General features: G+C 43.2%; 1 protein-coding gene across 2 annotated transcripts in view; it reads right to left on the minus strand.

Moving 5' to 3' along the window:
• The window catches only part of LOC120928642 (cAMP-specific 3',5'-cyclic phosphodiesterase 4D), a 418,990-nt gene that overhangs the window by 65,844 nt on the left and 336,894 nt on the right, over positions 1–16,252 (minus strand). Inside the window, exon 1 of one of the 2 annotated variants that reach the window (XM_040339666.1) lies at positions 3,137–3,235. The exons of the other annotated variant lie outside the window; for it this stretch is intronic. Coding sequence (XP_040195600.1) covers positions 3,137–3,184 — 48 coding nt within the window. The 5' untranslated portion in view covers positions 3,185–3,235. Of the gene's footprint in view, positions 1–3,136; positions 3,236–16,252 lie in introns of those variants that run through there. 2 annotated transcript variants of the gene reach the window in all.

Consider the following 16,252-nt stretch of genomic DNA (forward strand, 5'->3'; position numbering starts at 1 on the left):
CAATGGTGCTTCCCTGCACAGGGATGTTCATACAAATCCCACTCATCCCTAACATGTCTGATTAATGAGGACCAGTCACCCATGCTGAGAGTCCCTTTCAATGTGTGTGAAATGCTTGAATCTATAAAATGTCAGCAGAACCAACTCCAATGAAGGAGAATCCCTTTCTACACCCTTAGCTGAATGAGCCGACTAAATCCAGGCTCCCATGCAGGGGCTGTGCGCAGAGATAGGATGGAAGGTGAGCACAGCGCTCTGAACACAGCACACAATGGCTGCCAAAGCCTCAACCTGAAAAACTGACATGGGTGGAACGCTGACATGTGCACACCATTTTCTGTGCAGGGAAGGAGCCCAAAACAGTATCTGGGACTATTGCAGCACAGTGGCTCAGTGCTTAGTATCTCTGCCTTGTAGCACTGGGGTCCTTGCTGCAAACCCGGGCCAGAACACCATATGCATGTTCTCCCTGTGCTTGGGTGGGCTTCTTCATACACTCCAAACACGCTGGTAGGTTAATTGGCCCTCATATGTGTATGCATGGGGGGGAGGGGCATAAACTGGCTCTAGATGGATTGAAATTCAGCCACTTCAGCAGGAGGAATCGTTTTTTTTTGGTTGTTTTTATCAAAACTGTAATTATCCACTTCCCGACCTCCTCATGTACATTTACGTCGGCAGAATGGCATGGACAGGCACAATCACGTACCTGTACGTCCTCTGCTAGACGTGGGTGGGGGGTCCGATCGGGACCCCCCCCCGGTACATGCGGAGGTCGGGTCCGCTCAGGGAGCGATCCGGGACGACGGCGCAGCTATTTGTTTATAGCCGCTCCGTCGCGATCGCTCCCCGGAGCTGAAGAACGGGGAGAGCCGTGTGTAAACATGGCTTCCCCGTGCTTCACTGTGGCGGCGCATCGATCGGGTGATCCCCTTTATAGGGGAGATCCGATCGATGATGTCAGTCCTACAGCCACACCCCCCTACACTAGTAAACACACACAAAGTGAACCCTAAATGTTACAGCGCCCCCTGTGTTTAACTCCCAAACTGCAACTGTCATTTTCACAATAAACAATGCAATTTAAATGCATTTTTTGCTGTGAAAATGACAATGGTCCCAAAAATGTGTCAAAATTGTCCGAAGTGTCCGCCATAATGTCGCAGTCACGAAAAAAATCGCTGATCGCCGCCATTAGTAGTAAAAAAAATAAAAATGCAAAAAAACTATCCCCTATTTTGTAAACGCTATAAATTTTGCGCAAACCAACCGATAAACGATTATTGCGTTTTTTTTTTTACCAAAAATAGGTAGAAGAATACGTATCGGCCTAAACTGAGGAAAAAAAAATGTATATGTTTTTGGGGGATATTTATTACAGCAAAAAGTAAAAAATATTGATTTTTTTTTCAAAATTGTCGCTCTATTTTTGTTTATAGCGCAAAAAATTAAAACCGCAGAGGTGATCAAATACCACCAAAAGAAAGCCAATTTTGTTTGGGAGCCACGTCGCACGACCGCGCAATTGTCTGTTAAAGCGACGCAGTCCCGAACTGTAAAAACCCCTTGGGTCTTTAGGCAGCAATATGGTCCGGGGCTTAAGTGGTTATGTATGGCCAGCATTAGATTGGTAAGCTCCTTGATGGCACTTATATCAATGTACCAAACTGTGCACTGTGTACATTTTTGGTGCTGCAAACAGATCTGTAATAACAAACATGCATCCACCAATGGCCTGCCAACTATCCCTCTATTTACCTACTGATTGGGCCAATTAATAGGTAGCCATCTTTTTTGTATCTATCTGCCATCAATTAATCTTTCCATAATGGATCCATAAACTAACATATAATGAACAAAAAAAAACAGAACAGGTAAAACATCCTCTGACCAGCAGGGAAACCTAAACGGTTGTCTCTCTTTTCCTAACTTGGCAGATCTGATTGTCCATCCCAAGCCTCACCAGTCCCGTTCTGCCATTTTTAAGTGAAGCCTAATGAGCCCTCTGGGTTTTGCAGACCTTCAATACCTAAGCACTTATTAGCATGCTACAGCCCCAGTCCAACAACCAGGCAGGTATGATACCTCTGAACAGATGGACGGTGAATTCAGCATCAGGACTGAGACTAGCTGCAAGGACAGAGGTCAGTGACACAAGCTTCCACCTTCTCATAGGAGAGCAATGCCCAATTTTCACAGGCATTGATTAGAATTAGATTGAATCTCCTGCCCTCTAAGAAAAGGTGTGATCAATACTCAATGATTGTACGCAATATAATTGGTTTAGATGAAGGTTTCATATTGCTGCCTAACTCCAGAGTCAATAAACAAACTATTAGTGTGACAAATGAATGTAATCAAGGATAGGTCATGAAACCTACTGAATCAGCAAGCCATAGACAATCAGATGTTTCATTTACAATGCTAATTCTCCAAATTGACGAGCGTGTGTTTCATAAGACATTATTTTTTGAACAAGTGTAAAAAAGAAGTGCTTCCAACATGGTGTCAATTATCCATTGTAAACATTGTAAAAATCTGGGCCATACAGGGATAGAAAAACGAACAAAAATGTGTACAATAATCAAAAACACACACTTTGGATCGAACATTCGATGGCCCAATCATTGCATCAGAAATTTTCCTGCAAATGTCAACATTTTTCTGATCATTTTCTAACATTAAACATAATGCTTTTTTCCAATCAATGACTATTACTACTACCCCTATTGCTCATGTGCATTTTACTTGCATGTTTTTCAAACAAAAACAATTCAAAAATTGTTCGGTTGAAAATGTAAATTTTTCGATCTTGATACGAAAACTGATTGTCGCAGTAACCACACTAACCATTCCGAAAATCTAATGATCGACTCCATTTTTTTATTCTATTTGTGTATGGTCAGCTTAAGATATAAGGTTATTGCAGCATCTACACATCCCCTCCTATGTACAGATGTAAACAGTCACACTCCCCCTAGTCATCATTATCTCATGTTACAGGGACACAGCAGACTCTGTGCAATCACATCAGCATCTGACAGTCCGTGTAATCATAAGGAGCAAAGATGGAATCTGCAAGTGTAGTCAGTTCTGCACAAGCAACCCAAACCGTACCACACGCTGACATCATTACCTTGATGTAGCCCCAAGACACAGACAGCAAATAGTTGGCTTCAGGCATTTTGATTGAGAGATTGTTTACCAACACAGAAAAAAAAAAAACAGGTAGGATTAAATAATAAAAAAAAAAATGTAAGAAATGAGAATTGAGAAAGAAGTCAGCAGGAAAATTCCCTTGTGTCACTTAGTTCCCGAGTTGGCTTTAGGTACAGAGGCTGCATTGTGGTGTACAATCCCTTTGATTGAAGCTGTATGAATGCCATTTGTACAGATCCATAGGGTGCTGGTAGTCCAGGAGGAAGAGCAGCACGCAGGCGGCTAGGCATGAATAGAAATCCTCCGAGCTGGGGATCAGCATGTTTCCTGTCTTCCAGGTCCTAATGAATTATGGATGCCAAGATGCTCTGCTGCTAAGAAGATTTTCTGTGCCAACAGCACAAAATAGGCACCTTCAAGGAAAGCCATAAACAGTGCAGAAAGGGCCCACCCACAAGTCGTCCAGGCAGCCAATCAGTGCACTTCTTAAGTCACTTTGTTTGGGATAAACACAGCGTTCTGCACAGGGCGTTCTGATTGGTGGAAGATGCTAAATCTCCCTGGAACACAGCTATTCTCTCCTCTCCTGGAAGTGACATTTAGTAATGGAATCCCTGTAGCAGCAGCTTGTCACCCAGAAGATTAATTAGCACACTTCTTCTTTTATGCTTTCCAATTTGCCTGATGTTTTCTGGAGAGGCGGGCACTGGTCTCGGCCGCTGTCACAGACACTCCCGGTGATTTGCAGGGATTTAGAACAAGCTGCACATAGAATATGTATGAGCACAGAACACGGCCAGCAATGGGACCTTCTATGAATATGGAGCTGCTGGGATCAGGAATATAGATCTCCTCCGACAGGCTGATGTAGGCTACCCTGCAAAGGACAGCCAATGGTGGCAACCTGCACGTCCGCACTTCTAAAGGCGACCATACACCTTATCTGAATAGACACATAAACCCTTTACAACCACTTTAACCTACAGGTAAGCCTAGATTAAGGCTTACCAGTAGGTGCAAGAAATATCTCCCAAACCTAAAAAGTTTAGGAGATATTTGCAAAGAATAGCGGCACCGTAGACATCGGGCGCAGGCGCACTGAGCGTGCCGCTACTAATGGCATCATGCCGTTAGTGGCGGCTCCCGTGCGCATGCGCGGGACTGACATCATGGCTGCTGCTGCCAGTCACAGCGCAATACCCCGAAGTCACAGCGGCGTTGGAGGAGGCAAACAAGGGTCGCTGCAGGGGCTTCAATCTCAGGTAAGTACTTCATAATGAGCTAGTATGCTATGCATACTAGCTCATTATGCCTTTGTCTTGCAGGTTGTCTTTTTTTTTTCCCCCAATAAGTTTTACTTCCTCTTTAAGCTGGCAATACACTATACAATCTGATTGTACCATCTCCCTCTCTTTATCTGGCTATACACTATACAATCCGTTTGTACTATGTCCCTCTCGTTATCTGGCCATAAACTATACAATCTGATTGTACAATCTCCTTTAGCCACTTTCACACAGGGTAGTGGAGGTGCGGTGGCAGTATAGCGGTGCAATTTTTAGCGCCGCTATACCGTCGTATTTATCGCGATATTCGGCTGCTAGCGGTGCGATTTTAACCCGAAAAAGCAGCCGAAAAAGGGTTAATACCACCCGCAATGCGCCTCTGCCAGTGGGACGGAAGAGCACGAGCGAGCTGCAGAAGGTGGCAGGAGTAAGAAGGGGGGTGCCCTCTCCTGCTGCTTCTGAAAGCAATTAAGCGGCTAGTCCGCCGCTCCGATTACTCCTACAAGCGAGCCGGTGACTCTAAATGATGGCACCGGGATAATGCCTACAGCCATCATCCCGGTACAACCAATAGAAGTTTTGATAAATGATTGATTGCTTTATTTTAAGCCTTTTAAAATAGGAACAATCTATAGTCAACAACTCATTTGATCAATATGACACACCTACAGAAGTGGCTTTCGATTTATAGCTCGGATATGATCGAAACTGATTGATGAAAAATGATTGATAAAATTCCAGCTTGAATGACCAACTCAGTTTGACCAATCCCTTTGAAATCGAGTCTAAATTGAGCAGAAGGAAAGTTCTGGCTATTCGGTTGTTTTCGGATTTTACTGTTTTGATCAAATCACACAAAAAGCATGTGGGCATTATAAAGGAGATTGTAGCGACACAGGGGTGAATCTTCAGCTGTTGCTAGTTCATTAGGCAACATATACTAACAATATTAAAAGTACACCACTGCCCCATATACATCTTACAAAACGTGAGCAAACCCTGTACACCCTCCTCACCCGCTGTACTTGCCTCTACGGATACTGAGCTGTTAGTGCCCATCTAGCTGGTGAAGTGGTACAGGAATTTCAAATCCCCGCTCTTCACTGTATAGTGCTCCCGGGATGGATCAGAGCAGTGTTTCTCAACTCCAGTCCTCAAGGCGCCCCAACAAGTCATGTTTTCAGAATTTCCCCTCAGATGAAACGGCTGTGGTAATTACTAAGGCAGTGAAACTGATCAAATCACTGGTGCAATATAATGGAAAGCCTGAAAACATGACCTGTTGGGGGGGCCTTCAGGACTGGTGTTGAGAAACACTGGATCAGAGCAATTTACTGTGATGGTGCTGACAAACCTGATTGGTGCAGAGAGAAGGAGAAGAGCAGAAATTTCAAATCCCTGAACCTCTGCATCGGCTGCATGGGCACTGAAAGCTCATCACCCATGGAAGAAAAGCCATGGATAGAAATTCAACCAGGTCAGCAGGGACCAGCCGGAATACAATCCATGTATGTGGACCGTACTAATCGACTTATTACAACCACCCTGTCAGATTTTCACACCTTACCATCAGCAACGGCTTGCAGGGGAGAGGAGGGGGCACCAACAGCCAGGACATGGTGGCCTACGGGTTACATCACCAATTCCAGAGTTCCTAGCTGTTGTTGAGCGCTCCCTCCTCTCCTCTGCAGCTGCCACTGGCTGAAACATGACAGAACCAGAGTGGGCTGAAAATAGGTAAATATATACATCTTTTTTTTTACACAGGTTAGTCAGCATAGGTGTTGGAATAGGGGGCGGTGGACATTAAAGCTTCTGACAATGCGTTTATTGCTGTCCATGTCTTCATGCCTCGGTAAACCTCTCTATTTTTTATTCTTTCCTATATGGGTGCAACAGGGACACAAAGCAAAGGAAAATCGCCCCATAGAATAAAAAGCTAGGAATGAAATGCTGGCAAAAATGGTTGACTCCCACCACCCTATCCAAAACAAAAAAAAGCATGCTTTGCCAGCCATTTCTTAGACCGTTATAGATGCTAAAATCCAATGCTGAAGAATTCTTATTATGTGTCTGAAAGTAAATTGGGCATACTGGGTCATTATGCCATACCTTTCCTGTACTAAATGGAGACTGCAGCAGTGAGATGTCCCAGTTCTTTTCATGCCATTGCCACAAAAGCCATTAGAACGGTATTACATTCTTCATCCAACATTTTTTTTTTACCTTATAAGCAGAGAAAATACAATGCTATTGCTTACGGAAGAGAGAACACAACAGACTGGGGAATATTAATAAAATCAGCAAATGAAAAATTGTGCCAACGTGGTTAAAAATTATACATTCAAAATGATATGAATGGAGGATCTTATTTGTCACCACCATGACAGATACAACGATGTGTTCACACCATGCAGGTGCAATGGAGTATGCATGTGCCCATGCACTGCCCGCAGGGCAGCATATTAATTTCAATGGGCTTCCCTATGAGCAAGAAATGTGCAAAAGAAATCCCTGACCCTTTTGCATAATCGCACCACACCGAACGTGTCCAACATATGTCCCCATGGATCCTATTCATGCACTCAAAGAAGTCTGGGGCACTGACATGAGCTTACAGCTTCATACAAACGATGAGAATCTCGGATGAATGATCGTCCGTTTTTTGTTGCATGCTAGTCTCGTATCAAAAATGAAGAGGTTACTCAATTTACGAAAACTTTGGAAGTGATGTAATCTGTTGAATTCTATCGTAATGTATTCGTTTGAGAATGCATATTATACTCTTCTGATCTTTTTTGGACAAAAACCAATTAAACGAAAATTAGACGCTGTGTTGACGTAAGATAAACATTTTCTAGCCTGCAACTTGGAATCAGCTGTTGAAAGCACTATACCAACGATCAGATAGTCACCCGATTGTTCGTTGTACAAACATTTTCATACGATTTACTTATCCTGTGTATATGGGCCTGAAGCACACTGGACATTTTGTCTGCTGCTCTTGGGGGCTTTTTTGTTTTGTTTTCCTGCCTCTATACTCCCCTAGTTCTTAGCCTATGTATCCATGCATACAAAGGCATTTAGAGAAGTTTAAAGGCAGGAAAAAAAAACCCCACATAGCCAGTGTGTCCAGGAAAAACCGTTAATTGGTTTCATTAAGTTATTCTGGCCATTTAGATAAACTAACGCCCACGTGCTGGATGCGCCTAAATGCGTTACACGAGTTTACAAGCGCCAAGTGTTTTTTTTCTGCCAAAATGCTGCTGCCAGGACAGGAATTAAGCCTTGGACACACAATGAGAATATTAGACGAATGATCGTCTGTTTTTTTTGTTGAATGCTAGTCTTATATCGAAAATAAAAAAGTTAGTCAACTTGCAAAAAATCTCGAATGACAGAATACAACCTCGGAAGTGATGTAATGTGTTATATTGTATTTTATTTTTGTTTCCGAGCATGCGTAGTCTTGTTGTTCTGATTTTTTTTTCGGATGAAAACTGTACTAATTAAATGAAAATTATTCTTTATTGTATGAGAAAAATGTTCGCGTTTGTCCCTTTGGATAATTTCAGAAGAATGGTCATGATCGGCTCTCAAAAGCTGTGTAGTAACGATCAGATTATTGTACAAACACTTCAAGAGCGGTATTTCGCGGCCGATTTTCTGATCGTGTGTACTAGGCTTTAGCAAAAATGTCTCATGTGCATGGGGCCTTAGCTAAAACTATATTCTACAAGCATATACAGACAGGACAGTCTTTATGCGTTTCCTTAGACGCAACAAAACACCACATCTTCTTTACCCTGACTCCAGCCAACTACCCTACTCAAGCCAACTGTCTATTCCACTATACCCAACATACTTAACACCTTATGCCCCGTACACACCATCACTGTATGTGATGAAAAAAAACGAAGTTTTTAAAAACGTCACTTTAATTGACCGTGTGTGGGGGAAAACGTCGTTTTATGTCTTGTAAAAAACGACCCAAAAAAATTGAAGCATGCGCCGTTTTTCAAAACGTCGTTTTTTACTTCACAGAAATTGACCGTGTGTAGCAAAAAACGTCGTTTAAAACTACGTTTTTTCACCCTCGCATGCCCAGAAGCTACTTATGAAGCAAGCTTCAATGGTAAAACGTGGTGGAACGTAACCTCGCTTTGCTAGAACATTGTGAGAAAAACGATGGTGTGTAGGCAACTTTGTCTTTGAAAATTGAAGTTTCAAAACGTCATTTTTTACTTCACAGAAAATGTCGTTTTTTTTCATCACATAAAGTGATGGTGTGTATGCGGCATTATTGAAATACTTACCATTGTGACACATTTCATTTCCACAAATACTAGCAAACCCATCGGTGAACTTCTTCATAAAAGCATATAGCTGTATTTACCGGGTATGTAAATGATAACAAGGACTTCCCTTTGGGTCTGTGTAAAAATACATAGTACCACCGAAATAATTTTATACAGGGTGATTGAAAGGTAACTCCCTATTTTAAACAATTTATACATTTTTTATATGAAGTTACTTTTTCTCAATTCTTTAATATATGTTCCTTAAAGCGGGGGTTCGCCCTAAAAAAAAATTACATTACAATGAGCTGACCTGTGACACGGACATTATGCTGGTCTTTGTTTTTTTTGTTTCCGTACATACCGTTTTATCTGTATTTTCTCCCCGGATTTCCCGCGGGAGTGGGCGTTCCTATTCACAGGGTAAGTGATTGACGTTCTTCCGACCGGCGCATACAGCGCTTCACGACTTGCCGAAAGAAATCGAACGTCGGGTCGGCTCTATACGGCGCCTGCGCACCGACGTTCGGCTTCTTGCGCTGGACGGAAGAACGTCAATCACTTACCCTGTGAATAGGAACGCCCACTCCCGCGGGGAATCCGGGGAGAAAATACAGATAGAACGGTATGTACGAAAAAAAAAAAAGACCAGCATGATGTCCGTGTCACAGGTCAGCTCATTGTAATGTTAGAATTGTTTTTTTAGGGTGAACCCCCCGCTTTAATCCATGACATGACTTCAGATAGGACTGTGGGTCTTTTTATCTTTCGCGATACCATGAATCCTGAGAGGTATCTCACTATGCTGCAAGATGATAGCTGCCCAGTTGTTAATACCTGGGAGAATATTGAAGACTTGGGGCCAGATCCACAAAGAAGTTACGCTGGCGTATCTATTGATACACCGCGTAACTTCTAAAATGCTCCGGCATATCTTTTTTCTGTATTCGCGGGACTCCAGCGGCGATCGGGTCTGCGGGTCTGGCGGTCACGGAGCTTCGGACCGGGTCGCGGGAGCATGCGCGCCCGCGACCCCACGGCTGGGCTTAAAGAGCAACGCACATCGTCAACGTCTGCCGACGTACATCGTCGTGCAGCGGCCCTTAAGTGGTTAAATGGCATCCCAGACATATTAAACAGGTTTCAATATAACATTTCTTCCAAACAAAAACCACATTCAGTGTTAGAAATTGAGAAAACTTTTCCATCCCGCTCCTTCGAATTTCTTGTCACTACAGTCGAAAGCGAACGTCACTTTGGTCCCACTAATTATTAGAAAATGCATACAAATGTTCCAGGAGCAAAATTCTACTGGTGTATGGCCACCTTCAACATTAATCGATGGCGAACACGGTACAATACTCTACCACTGATATAAAGTCGAAGCAAACCCTAGATGGAAAGTATTATAACCAATTTTAGAGAGGTAGTCGCTGAGCACAACAACCTATTACCAAAAGTCTATTTCACAAGGAGCACGACATATTATTTCTGGGACTTGTTAGCAGAGTTAAGACATTTTCCAGGTGATCAGGCCCAATTTGTGAACACACAGAAGCCCGCCACAGAAGAGGCCTGTATGGCAGGATTGAAATGAGATACTTACATCCAAATAACTCCTCATTACCCAGGTAAAAGCTCTGCCTGTGAACATTCTATTTTTGTCCAACTCTTACAAAGGGAGTGTTAGGTTTACAGAAAATGCAATTTTCTGCTCTTTGGGATTTTAGCTTTTTCTTTCTCCTTTTTGGGTGGCCAAATGGACCTATTGCTCCATCTGATGAAATGATGACACTAATAGAGAAAATGATTCCTGTTCAAAGACAAAGAGGCTTCTTTTCCTGTTCAGGAACAAGAAAAAAAAAGTAGCCTTCAGCAATGCAGAATAAATGCAATGTATGTAATGTAATACAAGTACCACAAATAGAGTGTAAACCGTATTCTGGGTCAGTCCCCCTGTCCTGCATAGTACTCCAGATACCCAGAGCCAGTGCTGCCACTTTCCCTTTCAGGATATAACATTATATATGGTCTGTAGAGGATGATGAGTATTTTATATGACAACAGATTATGAAATATATTAAAGTGGAGTTCCACCCATAAATATAACATTACATAAGTAGTTTTAAAAAAAATGTCATTAGTCCTTTAAGATTTTTTTTTTTTTTTTAGATGCCTTCAAAGTGTTGTTGCTAGGCAGAATAGTTAATCTTCCCTCTTCCTGCACCTAGGTGCTTAATGCTTCCTAACCTACACCGCACAGACTCCTGGGAATGTAGTGGGTGTAACTTTCCAGGAGTCTGTGCATTCCCCAGTCTCAAAGAATCATGTGACTTGGACAGCACAGGTGCTGAAACCTGATCTGAAACCTATTACACTGCTTGTGCAGCACTGAGCATGTGCGAGATCTGCAAGGCTGAAATCCAGGAAGTCATACAGTCTGGCTTCATGATGCCCACACTTAAGATGGCCCCAGTCAATTTCTATTTTAAAAAATGTGTCTAAATGCTGTAACAACCTAACAAACGGACCTTAGTTTACAGACTAACTTTACTAGAATACATTAAGCTTGTGTATTACGGGAGTATTTATATTTAAAACGTGAAATTGTGGCCGGAACTCCGCTTTAAGGTACAAAAATACTTTTAGCAATTGTTAGATGAAGGGCTAAATACAGTGGGGGAAATAATTATTTGATCCCCTGCAGATTTTGTAAGTTTGCCCACTTACAAAGAAATGAAGGGTCTATAATGTTTATCATATGTTTATTTTAAATTCTATCAACCAAAAACCCATAAAAAACACATGGGCCAAATGGTATAAATTAAGTTGCAGTTCAGTGAGTAAAATACCGTATTTATCTTCCTATAGCGCACACCGGCGTATACTCTAGGAGGGAAATTCCTGAAAAAAAAAAAGAATTACAGTTTGTTGGTGTCTTGCCCGGTGTCCATCGGCGGCCTTGTCCGGTCCGGTGTCCATCGGCGGCCTTGTCCGGTCCGGTGTCCGTCGGCGGCCTTGTCCGGTCCGGTGTCCGTCGGCGGCCTCGGTGGTGTCCTCCCCGCTTCTCCAGCGCTGTCTCTGAGCGCCGCCGCCATATACCGAGCGCAGTACACTCGGCCACGCTCGGCTCCTCGCGCATAAAGGCTAGGAGGCGGCACAGGGCGTGATCGCGAGGGGTTGCCAAGCATAGCCGAGTGTACCCGAGTGTACTGCGCTCGGTATATGTCGGCGGCGGCGCTCAGAGACAGCGGAACGGCGTATAACGCGCAACCAAAATTTTCCCCTGATATTAAGGGGAAAAAAGTGTGCGTTATACGCCGATAAATACGGTAAGTATGTTCTCCTACCAACCAACAATAATTCTGGCTCCCACAGACTGCCTACAATATGTGCTCATGTGGTACATAGATTAGTCCTGTCAATTTAAGAAGGTGATCCCAATGACAACTCATTGTGTGTATAAAAGACACCCGTCAACAGAATCTCCTCCTTCCATTCAAACCTCACCGTCATGGGCAAGACCAAAGAGCTGTCAAAGGACATCAAGGACAAGATTGTAGACATGTACAGGGCTGGGATGGGCTACAATACAATCAGCAAGAAGTTTGGTGCCTGTTGGAGCAATTATTCTCAAATGGAAGAAATACAAAATAACCATCAATTGCCCTCGGCCTGGAGCTCCATGCAAGCTTTCACCGCATGGGGTATGCATGATCATGAGAAAAGTGAGGAATCAGCCCAGAAGTACACGGGAGGAGCTTGTAAATGATCTCAAGGCAGTTGGGACCACAGTCACCCAACAAATTATTGATAACACAATATTCCGCCATGGATTGAAGATTCCCCTCCTCAAGAAGGCACATGTACAGGCCCCATCTGAAGTTTTCCAATGAACATCTACAGTAAATGATTCAGAGAAGGATTGAGACAAAGTGCTGTGGGTCAGATGAGACCAAAACTGAGCTCTTTGGCATTAACTCGACTCGCCGGTGTTTGGAGGAGGAAAAATACTGAAGACCACCATCCCTACAGTCAAGCACAGAGGTGGAAACATGATGCTTTGAGGCCGTTTCTCTGCTAAAGGTACAGGCCAACTTTGCCTAATTGAGGGGCCAATGGACAGAGCCACGAGTGTAAAATCTTGGATGAGAACCTTCTTCCCTCAGCCAGAACACCAAAGATGGGTCATGGATGGGTCTTCCAAAATGACAATGACCCAAAACATACTGTTAAGGCAAAAAAGGAGTGGCTCAAGAAGAGGCACAAAAAGGTCATGGAGTGGCCTAGCCTTAATCCTATAAAAAATGTATGGAGGGAGCTGAAACTTTGCATTGCCAAGAAACCTTAAAGCGGTGGTTCCCCTAAAAATTAACTTTTGACATTGCATTTGCTATAATAATTACAGTTAGAATCGGCTGGTTTAATGTAAAAAATACCTCCGTACGTAGCGTTTGTATTATTCGTTCCCACCGCCACTTCCGGGTACGATGCTGGCGGTGGGCGTTCCTTATTGATGGACAGGCATCCGACCGACGCATCCATCGCATCACGAGATGCCGAAAGAAGCCGAACGTCGGTGCGGCTCTATACGGCGCATGCGCAACGACGTTCGGCTTCTTTCAATGTCAAAAGTTAATTTTTAGGGGAACCACCCCTTTAAGGATTTAGAGTAGATCTGTAAAGAAGAGTTGGACCATCATTCCTCTTGGAAATGGTTTCTCCACCAAGTACTAAGTTGTGTGTTGCTTGGGGGATCAAATACTTATTTTACTCACTGAACTGCAACTCAATTTATAAAAAAATGTTATCATATGTTTTTTTCTGAATTTTTGGTTGATATTCTGTCTCTATCACAAAAAAAACAAAAAAAAACAAAACACCTATGATACAACATGATAGAAATTATAGACCCTTCGTTTCTTTGCAAGTGGGAAAACTAAAAAAAGGGTCACTGCCCCCACCTATAAACTGGTTTTCACAGCAAGGAGCACTGGAAGGGCAAACACATGTCAAATAAAACCAAAACATTTCCAAGCTCAACTTGCCAACCAGCCTGTGACCAACCGAATTAACCTGTCTAACATTATGTGTTAAAAAAAGGGGTATAGTTGCACACATTTGCAAATACATGAGTAAGTTGCAGGCCCCGCCAAGGCACCCTGTATCCTGCAGACCCCAACTCTGAATTTGAAGAGTCTCCACAGTGGGAGCACATGTATCCTGATGGATAGATGAAAGGCAGATGACTGGAGGGAGCCCAACTGTAATAGTTTGTATATTGGAACACACTAGACACCCAGAACATTGCACAATAGCAGCAAACGTGTCAGTGCATTACCTGACCAATATGTCAACAATACAAAAAAAAGGGACCCCTTTTTAGGGTCTGCAGGATACAGGGTGCCTTGGCGGGGCCTGCAGCTTGCGCAAGTATTTGCAAATGTGTGCAACTAAACTCGTTTTAAAAAAAATTCTGTTAGACAGGATAATTTGGTTGGTCGCAGGCTGGTTGGTAAGTTGAGCTTAGATATTCTTTGGTTTTATTTAAAACTTACAAAATCTACAGGGGTTTGAATAATTATTTTCCCCACTGTAGCCAGCTATTATGTTTGCCTTAAAGTGGTTGTTGCCACAGAAATGTAGGTCACTGGCAGCCCCTCCATTATAATGAGACCTAACACACAAGGTAAATGTTTTTCTAAAACGAAGATTGTAAATACAGTTTTACAGCTTTCTTCAGGCTGGACACGTGACTCCTAGCTGGTCTCCTACTCTCATCCAGGGCTACTGCAGGAGGGGCTGAGATCTCTCGCTTAAGTCGGTCGGGTAGGTCACATGGCCACTCAGCCCCGCCCTAGATCGTAGAAGGAGACCGGTTGGGAGTCATGTGACAGGTCTGAAGATAGTTGTAAAACGGTATTTACAAGCTTTGTTTTAGAAAAATATTTACCGTGTGTGTTATCCCTCGTTATAATAGAAGGGCTGTCAGTGACCATTTGTAATCTTTTTTTTTTTTTTTTTTAATAGTGGCAGGAAGGGGAGGGGATATAGACAGACACAGCGCTGACAGGCGGGGAGGGAGGGGTGAGGAAGACAGAAGAGCTGCAGATGACGAGGCACATAAGCTGACCACTGTAGGGCCAGTAGGGCCATGCCTGCACTGCAAGGGTTAATTGCTCATTTTATCTAGGGGAGAGGCGAGGCAGTTTTACTTACCTAATCCCCTGCTCCCTTGCCATGTGGCGCTCCCCCACTATCAGGCAGTGGGCTGTCCCTCGGCATCTTCATGTACAATGCAGCGCTATGGACCCTGCTCTGTTCTTGATGAAGTCAGGACCCTAAACTAGATGACTGTGGGGGTGCAGATTCTGCAGGGACTGGTCTAGCAGGGGAGGATTGGGTAAATAAATCTCCTTTTTCTGTTCCTCTAAATGTAAACAAGCAAATAAACCTTGGAGATAAATGTTTAGTTGCCCAGAGATGGGCTTTATAGCACATCCCACACTGGCCAATTAAATGAAATCTGTGCATCGCCCTACTTGCACAATACAAAGCTGTTTTGTCCAGCAGCTCTAATAAAGATACAATAAAACCCATAACCAGTGCCCACTGCTGGTCCTGCACAGTACAAACTAGAGCAGGGGGGAACACTGGAGTAATAGCTGCTGAGGGACCACAGATAAAGGCAAGGTGAAATAAGGTAAGGAGGAAGGGCAGACTTAATTTATTTGACCAGAAAAGAGTTTAACTTTCAATAAAGATAAGTGATGCACAATTACGAATGACAACAAGCCTTAAAGCTGAATGCAGAATGAGTAGTTTGTTCTTTTCCCTCTGCTGAGAGTTCCCCTTTAAAGTAAAAACATAAAAAATGCATCTATAGCGAAAGCTTTTTTTTAAGCTTCGAAAGTGTAAGGATGGGTTACAACCCCTGTTAAGTCTGTATTGCTGCCTGTGCCGCCTCCATTTGTCCCAGTGACAGCTGTCATCCAAATGAAAATGAAGGGAAATTCAAAATGTTATAGATGTCATAAAAAGAGGGGAAAAATTCCAACAGGGACACTTGTTCCAGTGGTAGATTCCTAGAAAGTTTTTTTTTTTTTTTTTCGTTTAACCCACCAGGCTGAATGAAAAAATAAAAACTGACATATGGTCGTACAAACACTAACTATTGATGTTAGTGTGTCGATCTCCCACTCGGATTTGTTCTGTACAAGCCTCAACTCACATCCATACATACACAGGACCCATCTAGACACCTTAAAGTGGTTGTATAGGCAGACTTTATCTTAATGCATTTTAGGCTTAAGAAAAAACATTTTCTGTGTGTAGCTGCCCTCCCTCAGCCCCCCTAATACCAGAGCCCCATCTCGATCCAGCAAAGTTGCATGACAGACTCGGCTGTCTGGGATTCTCCCTCCTGATTCGCAGAGACACACAGCAGGCGCCATTGGCTGCTGCTACTGTCAATCAAAGTAAGTGAGCCAATGAGGATATCGAGGGGGC

The sequence above is a fragment of the Rana temporaria genome, chromosome 1 (assembly GCF_905171775.1).
Source record: "Rana temporaria chromosome 1, aRanTem1.1, whole genome shotgun sequence".
Classification (NCBI taxonomy): domain Eukaryota; kingdom Metazoa; phylum Chordata; class Amphibia; order Anura; family Ranidae; genus Rana; species Rana temporaria.